Raw genomic sequence first — 9,631 nt, 5'->3', positions numbered from 1 at the left:
CTGCTTTTTTTTCTGTTAAAGATTAAGTCGTCTTTGCCAGTAGAACAGCCTCTGTGATAGAGGACATCCTTAATTAATACCAATACCTCACTCTCATTGCTGGAAAACCCCTGCTTTACTGGGAGTCTGATGGGTGTATCTGAAGCGGTTTGGAGTTCCGTATGGAAAATGGTACCAAAGTATGTTATCGTAGCCTAAATCCTGACTTGTGTGATGATGCCTTTGGGCACCAGAAACGGTTCAGGTCTGTCTTGCCGTGAATGTAGTGAAAGGTAGTTTTGTCTCGAAAACATCAAGGTATTTAATACATATAAGCTCCTGCCTAGGAGGGTGGGCAGAAATGAGCACAGAAAGCCTCACTCACTAGATTTTAACTAAAAGAGGTAAGGATGAGCTTAAACCCGCTGTCCGTGCTGTGGCTGACCTCCTAAATGGAAGTCCTGTCTGAGAGGTAAGTCTATGGGCCCCTTTGATGAACTTTGTTTGACTGAGCTTAGCGATAGCCGAATTTTGAAAAGGAGAGAAGCAGATACATACACCTGCCACTTCCTGTTTCATCCTGCTCCTGTTTAAATTGTCTTGGGTATTTACATGGGCAAATGATGATTTAGATACCTTTTGTATTTGCATATCCAAAGTCTGCTTGTTCTTTTGATCTGAAACAGGCTTTGAAAATAAGTGACTTGATGAATTATAGAAGCTTCTGACCTGTATGCAGTGAAAGGCCTGGTCTCCAGAGGCTTTGAAGGCGCTGTTGGTGCGAGCCTCTAGGGCTGCCTCACCTGGAAAGTCGATCAGCCACTGAAGCTTATTTCAGCTGGATCCACACTGGTACAATTTTGGTATCACCTATTTAAGTCAGTACTTCTTTCGGTTCCCCCTGCCCGTACGTCAGTCAGGAGACATGGAGAATGTCAGTGCGCTGCTGTTGCTGAAGTGGTTGGGAACTTTATTAGGTTCTACATGAAAACTGAGCAGTTGTCAAGTGATATTTCTCACTGAACACAAAGCCATAAAGGTTATTCTGCCCCCAAACGGAGATTTGGGGATTCCGATGAATGCCTCCATTCTGGTTTATTTTCCACCATTAATATTTACTATCAAATCAGGAACGTTTGCCTTTGATTTGCCTCAGGAATATAAACTTAACCGATGGAGCTTACGAATCGTTTATAAAGTACCGTTCCATCCCACTCTTTGCTTATACAACATCATGTAGGAGATCGTTTCAATAGACTGAGTGGATACCTGTTAGTGTCTTTGATACAGCCCAAGATAGAACATTAAAAAAAGATTCTTTATCATTCAGACAGTGTCTTAATTATAAACCCCAGCTCTAGCACAGCTAGAAATAGTGTGACAAGCCATTAGCATGCGCTCATGACATCTTTTTTCAAGCTGAGCTTTTTTATAATGCTTTTTCCAGCTAAGTGAGATTCATTTAGTGTGATTTAGTACATAGAAATCCTTGAAAATGAGCGGGAGATGCTAATGCAGCGAGCTGTCTGTTTTCCACGTCGTTATCGTGGTGTCTGCAGAGAGGGGAAGTGCAGGCTCCTCCTGGGTTTTTAGAACGACAATGCAGAAACTCTGTGGAGGTCCCTAAACAAACCCATATGTAACGACTGGAGTGATACCAGTTGCATCATTTGGAACTTTTCAAACTAGTAGACGTAATCCAAGGCAGTTTTGAATAATCCTAGATGAAGAGGGGGGCTACGCAAAACCTGCCTTAATGATGATGGCAAGGAGAAATGTGGAGTGCGTTTTTCCTGTTTAATACAATCGGATCGTAGGATAATTCAGGTTGGAAGGCACCAAGATACTGTTGCCTGCCAAAATACACATTAATGTACTGTAAATAGATTACTTCAGTGGGGATGAATAATTAATATCTGGAATGGACCACGTAATTTGCACTTTTTCAGATTTACAGAGTTGAGGTTTAACTTGAATTCCACAGATGTGCACTTAGGCACATAAGCGAGTTCTTAAAAGTCTAAAATAAGCTTTATGGTTTATCTGGCTCAAACTTTTCTCTAAGAAGACAACGCACAAATTCAATGACAAAAGGAGAATGAAAGCCAAGAAAAAGAGTAGCTGGAGGGAAGGTTTCTAGCTTTCCAGCTGGAAGCCAGGTTTCTTCCATAGCCTCTTGGGAATTGCTCCCACGATCCCTTAAGAACAAACGCTATCTGTGGAGCAGCAGTGAGGCTGCTTTCAAACTGTATGCTGCAGTGGCTGTACATTTTTAAAAATCGGAATGTATCTAAATCTAACCTGACCAGTGTTTAATTCTGATGGTTCTCCAGAATCTGGCTATGAATTTTACTGTGCTCCAGAGATGAAGTTGCGTAATCTCTGTTAACAAGGTATTTTTAATGCCTTTAATTACGTGGCTTACAGCAATTGTATCAGGAGACTGTCACACCTTCTGGGTGGTGTTTTCAGGTGATTAAATTCTCAGAGAAGTAGAAAAACTGCGTATAGCGACAGTTACCTACAAATTTATGAACATTCACTTCCCCATTTGAATGTACTCACAAGACTTGGTGAAAATGCCTACTACCACCTCCCGCTGCGTTTACGGCACGGGAAATGAGTAGACTGTCCATATGACGACATCAGTGATTATGGCAATACGAGGTTGCTAAACATCACTATTAAGTACCGCTAATCCATGATCATATATTGATGTAGAAGCCCATTTCATGACGTAGTTCTGAACACCTCCTGAAGGAGGTCCACTGAATGCTCAGATATGAGCAGCAAGGTTTATATCTGCTGCGAACAATGAGTCTAAGTGGCTCGTATTTAGTAAGAATGAATTGAAGTGTAGTCAGTTCTCCTTCACAATCTCATTAATGCCTCATTTTGGAGTGCAGAATTTTCTTTGCACAGCACTGGCGTGATGTGCTACGCTATTTTGCCAAACACCGTTGGATTTTACAGTCGGCATTCTCCCGGTATGTAGCTGATGTTGTTTCCAAAGTTGGCCCCGAATCACAGCAACTCACTCCAGGCTGTGGTTTGCTCTAGGTTACTGCCTTGGGCGTCCAGAGCCCGGCCCAAGTGCCTCTCGAGTCAGTAGGGCTCTCTCTCCATTGGCTGTTGCAGTACCTCGGTCAGATCCAGAGTGTGTAATTCCTCCACCCACTTGCCCTCCTCTCCCTGAAATCTTCTTCAAGAAGGTTATAATACAATCTGAATTATAACAATATTGGGCCAGATTTTCAGTTCCTATAAAACAGAATAGATATTTTTCAAGTCAGTAAAACTATGCTCGTTTATGTAGGGTTGAATCTCATACAGCCTAATACCTCTATGATAAACCATAAAGTTCTCTAAACTTATGTATGTAAAAACCAGGAGTTTAGACTGTATTTCACTGTGCTGCCAAAGTCCTATGCAGTGACAATGTAGTTCACTTTATTTTTATTGACTGTTTTTAATGTTATCTCTCAATACAGCCGCTACCAAAACGTTCCGTAATTTCTCTCCGTGCTTCAGTCACAGCTGGAACGATGAAGATTTATGGCAATCGTGAACGCATGTTGGGTTTTATTTTACAGAAAGGGTTTTCTCCGTTCCAGTTGGCTGGATAGGACACATATGTCATGACTTTATTTGTCAGTTATCGATGTAAATAAACTTCATTATTGTAGAACCCAACATTTTCTCTCTGAGATCTCATGCAACAGAAAAGCTGGATGGGGTGGATCATAAAATCTCCAAAGTTTCATCTACAGCTGAAGTATGGTGAAAACTGCTTTTTCACTTACAAAATAGAGCAAGGTGGCAGGTTCGTTTGTTTTTTTTTTTTTCCCCCTTCCTATACTTCTGTGAACCTGGAGCCATTTGAAGCTAGCAGAATTAGTCTGGATTTGTACTGGTGTCACTAACAAAAATACGCCGTAGGAGTAAAACGGTGCTTTTGAGGCACAGCACAGCACGAACAATGACTATATTTAGGCCGCAGGAAGACCCAGTCTCTCTAGAAAACAAGCATTCAATGAATTTTATAACAGTATAATAAAACAAAGGAAGAAAAAGGAGAGGAAAGAGAGAAGATGTACATTTACTTGAGCAACAGGAAATAACGCTCCAGCAGTGGGTTTTATTTGTCTGCACAGTAGTTCCTAAGGGAAATTGAGCCAAATCTACTTTTTGCTAACGTTCCATTGCTAAGTCTTAATCAAAAGCCCAGATACTAACTGCTCTTGGGAGGGGAACGCCCTGTGACAATAGGTGGAAGCTGAAATTCAGCAAGTTAACTCCTTCCCACAGAGCATCAGTTGTGCTAGACTGAAGTTAGGCTTAAAACGTTTTAAGGTGAAAACTTCTTGGGGCTTTTCTCAAATGCTTTTTTTTGGCATTCAAAGAGGAGAATGTTGGTAAATAAAATTCTGTAGACTGTTGTCTCAAGGCTGTGTCAGCATTTTAACTGCTGTTTTCAAACTTGATGTAAAAACTATTCGCTGATTTCGTGATGTATCGTCCAGACTAAAGACGTGAATCAAATCTCACTCTGCTGAAGGCTGATCATGCCATTGTCAGCTCAGAATGAAGTCTTGAGACTAATGCACAAAGCTTGAGACGCAAATGTGTGAGTGGTGAAGATGTGGGTCTGATGCTGCTTTCATACCCAGTAAACCCAGAGGAAAATGTCCCTCGTGTGTAGTTATTGCAGAGCCAATGTCCCTACAACCCCAAGCAACAGCACAGAGTCTCAGCAGCTCAGAGATGTTCCGTAAGCTTAGAGAATGTGAGTGTGCTTTGGTGGGATGGATCAGAACATTGCTCAGCATCTGAGCAATGTTGCTGAGTTGAGCTCCCACTCAACTGAGTTGAGTTGACTCCCCGCTGCGTTTCACGTAAAAACCAGAACGCAGAAACAAGAATTTCCTCCCACTAAAATGTTTTAATGGAAAACGTTCAAACAAGATTTCATCTGCAGCTGCGTATTCAAATGAAGAGTTTTATTCCTTATGAACGTGCCACTACGTGAGTCAAACCACACAGTTCAGGCTGAGGTGGGGTGTTTGTTGGTTGGGGCTTGTTCTGAGTGTTACACTTCTGCCTTTTATTATCTGTGATTTTATTTGACTGAGAATTTTTCTTGTTTTGTGGTCTCTGCTGTGTGTGCTAATCTGAATTGTGCTATGTTACAAAAGGTTTGTGTAAGTCTCCTCTGCAAATCCTGTCAGCCCTCAAGGGAGCTTTGGACATGCAGAAGAGCCCATTTCAGCCATAAATCCAAATGTCATTACCCCGATGACGTCAGACATCTTCTAGCATGCCTTTTACAGCACCAGCTTTTAATTTCTGGCGCTATGGCGACATGATGTTGAGCATTTCATGAAATGTACTAATCAAAGCATTTTCCAGTGCGTGGTTTATGATGTGGCTTCTATAGATAAGCTGCTTTACGATGCCACACGGGTATTTATTTGTCCATTCTGCCTGAAGAACCGGAGGAGAGAAGGTAGAGAAATTGCCAAGTGAAATCTCCTGTGCAGACACAGAAGTTTCATTGGTACTGGAAAAACTTGATTTGAGTTCAGGCAAAGAATGAGTGTGGATCTGGAGGATGTACATTAGAGAGAGTTTCCTAATTTGGCAGTTGGATACTCCTCCCAACCTGAAATCTGGTTGAGGACAAGCCCCAGTGTCTCCGGAGTGCAGCAGCAAGCGCAGGCAGCCCTGAGCTGTCCCAGTAGAAAGGACCTGGGAACTCTCTAGTATTGTCTTGCACAGCTCAGCGTGGACCAGGTGTCTGCAGGCAGCCCCAGATACGGTATTTCTGATGGCCCTCGTTAGGCTGATGGATTACAACATGAGACTGTCTCAGTTGGAACGTGTCAGCAGTACGGAATCGTTTCGCTAAATGGTGCTTCATTTTCTTCACTAACTTTTGGGATATTTTAGGACTTAGAGGAGATTGTTTTGGTTATTTACCCATTACTACTCCTTTTATAGAGGGCCCCATCCTATAAAGAAAAGCCAGTTTCAAGACGTATAAAATGGTCTCTTTACTAATATATTTAAAAAATTAATCTGAAAAACATGTTCATACTAAACGTGACGAACAGGATCCCTTGGTGCTACAGGACTAGAAAAACGTTTATATAAAAGATTGAAATCTTTCATTGTAAATACTATCTCATTTTCTTCCAATTTAAAAAATTCACTTACTAAATCAAAACGAAAATTACTTGACTATTTCTTTCCCTTTCCTTGTATTATAAAGCAGTCTACAAACGTGTGTCTGTGACTTGCAGTTGAAGTAAGCGCAGCTTTTTCTGGTGGAAAAAATGTGATTTCCCAGTGAACAGTTCCTCTCAAGAGTTTTGGGCTTTTTTTTTTTCCTGTATGTGTGATTTCAGATGCTGCACAACAAACACGTGATGGTGCGTGTCGGAGGAGGATGGGAGACGTTTGCAGGTTACTTACTGAAGCATGACCCGTGCCGAATGTTGCAGATCTCCCGAGTGGATGGGAAAACCTCTCCAGTCCAGAGCAAGTCTCCGACGCTCAGGGACATGAATCCAGACAATTATCTGGTTGTTTCTGCCCATTACAAAGCCAAGAAGGAGATTAAGTGAAATAAGCTTCTCGTGTGATTGGGACTCTACGTACGTAGGTCCGAAGTATTTTCTCAAGTGTAGTAAATTTAGTTTCTGCTTTGAAAGGACTTTGGAAAATTTCAGACAGACTGGAAATGGCAACCCATTTTGAAGATCTTTGAACTGTAGAACTATTTATTTCTAGTACTGTATCTTTTATAGCAAATTACCCTTGATAGGCTAAGTACTACAATCAGATAAGAAATAGACATATATTTTTAGCCAAATTATTACTCTTTAATATGTGAATGTATGCTTAGAGTTACTTAAAGAAGTGGATCCCGTTAATGGAAGAAAATACACAGTACAATATATTTGTATGAAAATCCTATTACATTGAATCCTTGACTGTTAGGCTAGTTGAAAAATATATATGCAGCTGGAAAATGAATATTTGTGGAAATTATTTGGTAATGCCTCTTGAAATGAAATAAAAATTGACTATTTTTATGGGTTGCAAGATTTTCTTAACCAGTAGAATATAAAGACCTATTGCATGCCAAGTGACTTCCCAAAGTGATTCCTTAAAAAAAGCCCAAGAAACCCCCTCACAGACACCTCCTACTCTTCAAAGCTGAAGACAATGCTCAGTGCTCCATCTGTACGTAGATCCTTCCTGCTTTTCACACAGGTGCCCAATATAGAAGCCTGGGGAAGTGGAGAGGTTGCCCCTTCCTCTGTCAGACAATAGAGATGTGCTAGCATCGGGGGGTGTCCCGCAGCCCGCGGAGGGACGCAGGAAAAGATGCGCAGCCCTTTGACCCAGGGAGCTTCAGAAGATGCTGGTCCCTCGTGAGCCACCACGCACTACCCTCTTCTTGGCTCCCAGCTTTTCCTTCCCCTTTGCTCACGCCAAATGTGAAATAGTCATTACCCTGTCAGGAGGGAGACTCGCGTTCTTGTAAATCATTCAGACACCTCTAAAATAGCGAAAGGCGTATGGGGGCTTCGTTCATTACTTTGGCTTCTTTTCTATGTTTATAGCCGGTAATTTATGTGCCTTGTAACGTCCTTCCAAAATCATTTTACAGGATTATTTCACTGCCTGTATAAATTTGAGCAGAACTCTGTTTCATTACAAATGAAATAAATTTTTTTAAAATACTCATACATCTTGAAAGTCTTATTTATTCTTTGTCATCTGTGTTGCGGCGCTTTGCTGCTGCTGACCAGATGCCTGCAGTCCACCTGGTTAACCTGGTAACGAGGAACACTGTCAGCAGGACAAGCACTCACTTAGGACAGATGATTTTATTGAAAATTAATTTTCCTCTGTAAGGCAAAAAAAAAAAACTGAGAGCATTCTTGAAATAGTTTTTTAAAGACCAACTAGTAATTTTTTGAAGTTTAATTTTAAAACATATTCTTGAGATCTGTTCTGTAGTCTTCAAAATTAACTGCCTAGGCAGGCTCAACACCTTCTTCTTTCCCGCTCCATGCCCTATTAAAACCAGCAGGTTGCATCTCACCTCGACGAACCGTTCCACCTCACCGTCTAAAAAGATCTGCTAAATACACCCCGTTCACAATCGCTTGGTGCACTGTACCAGAAAAAAAAATTGCACCTTTCTGAATTGCACCTGAGACATTTTCTAGGAAGATTAAACATACTCGAGCAGTAAATCCATTGGCAAGCGATAGGAATTCCCAGTTCTCATAGAAGCAGTGTCTGTAGCCCTGATGGGAGCAGAGAACAGACCATAAGCAACATGATTTAAGAAAAAAAAATGCAGCAGTGCTGAAAAAAATCGCTTGTGGAAGTGTCAGATGTTTATTTTCAAATAATGGTTACTTTTTAAAACAACTAGTTGTATTTCCATCATCCAAGCTTACGTCTGCCTTGCTATTATATTTTTTTCTGGAACATATCTGAAGATGTTCACATGTTAATAAATCAAGAGCAGATAATGACAAAAACGTCGTCTTAGGTTTATTTTACTTCAACAAAAAATCCTGGTAAAGCCAAACCAAGACTGTAAATTAAACATGAACTGCTTTATGTTCTTGGACTGCAGCGATGCAAATAGCCGTCTTGATTTGGGGTACTCAAGCATCCTAAAAAAATATAGACATTAAAGCACTTCCTGTCTTAATGCTTTTACCAATTCCAGAATGGGAGACCTATAAAGGACTTTTGAAATACTGCCACATCCCCGAATCTGTGTGGAACACTTGCAGGTGGGACTGACCTGTGTTTGATGCACCTGGTGTGGGTGGGGACAGCAGAGGAGGAAGTTAAAGCAGGAGCATCAATAAAGCAAGACTGCAGGAGGTGGGTTAGCTCCGGGGGAAAGGGCTGGGGAGGGTCTTGTAAGGTAATCGTTGCTGACCTGGTGCGTGGTGTTTTCTTAGTGTATGAGGTCCTAAGCGATGTAGGAGTTGGAGAATTTGTCAGGAGCCTAAGGCTCACTTTACAGAGCTAAAGCTGAGCGGCAAAATCTTGCTTAAAGAGGTATGGCCCTTGCTAGAGGGGTGGGGGCAGGAGTGGCGTCATGTAGAAAGTGTTCAGGGAGATAAAAACCCCGCTGGCTGACCAGTGAGGTGTACCGGATGGTACTTCAAGGTTCAGCACTAAAATCTCTGGTGTTAAGGTGACTATTGTGCATTTCTAGAAGGCTGAGCTGAATTGTAGAGCACCAACGGGGGAGACCTGCAGCTCTTCTCTTGTCCCCCCAAGTGAGGGAGGGTCTGCTGAGGCTGTGGGATAGTTTCTTGTTCCAAGAGCAGGAGATGAGATGGTGAAATGCTCAACTAGCCTTGGAAGATGGTTGTAAGGAAAAGCGCCATGTAGTGGTTTTAGCTTACTCTGCTGCATATGAGAGCAGAGGAGGCTGGAGGTCCAAAAAAGTTGAACTGTTAGGAGCTGCAGTGAAGAGTCTTTCTGAAGTCCTCGCTGGGTCATAGAACAAACCCCCTGGGAGCTGCTGCTGCCTGTGAACACGTAACAGTGCTAAAGCTCAAGGTGGCTAAGTTATGTAAGGTTGCTTTTGAAAACTATTATTGTA

General features: G+C 41.8%; 1 protein-coding gene across 1 annotated transcript in view; it reads left to right on the top strand.

Moving 5' to 3' along the window:
* GAS2 (growth arrest-specific 2) overlaps nt 1-6,605 on the top strand; it is a 75,638-nt gene extending 69,033 nt beyond the window's left edge. Inside the window, exon 7 of the mRNA XM_010144888.1 lies at nt 6,387-6,605. Within this exon, the coding sequence (XP_010143190.1) occupies nt 6,387-6,605 (219 nt within the window). The remainder of the gene's footprint in view (nt 1-6,386) is intronic.
* Nucleotides 6,606-9,631: the final 3,026 nt, after the last annotated feature.

Source organism: Buceros rhinoceros, unplaced genomic scaffold (genome assembly GCF_000710305.1).
Source record: "Buceros rhinoceros silvestris isolate BGI_N320 unplaced genomic scaffold, ASM71030v1 scaffold5781, whole genome shotgun sequence".
In the NCBI taxonomy this organism is placed as follows: domain Eukaryota; kingdom Metazoa; phylum Chordata; class Aves; order Bucerotiformes; family Bucerotidae; genus Buceros; species Buceros rhinoceros.
This window is presented reverse-complemented; position numbering and strand designations above follow the sequence as displayed.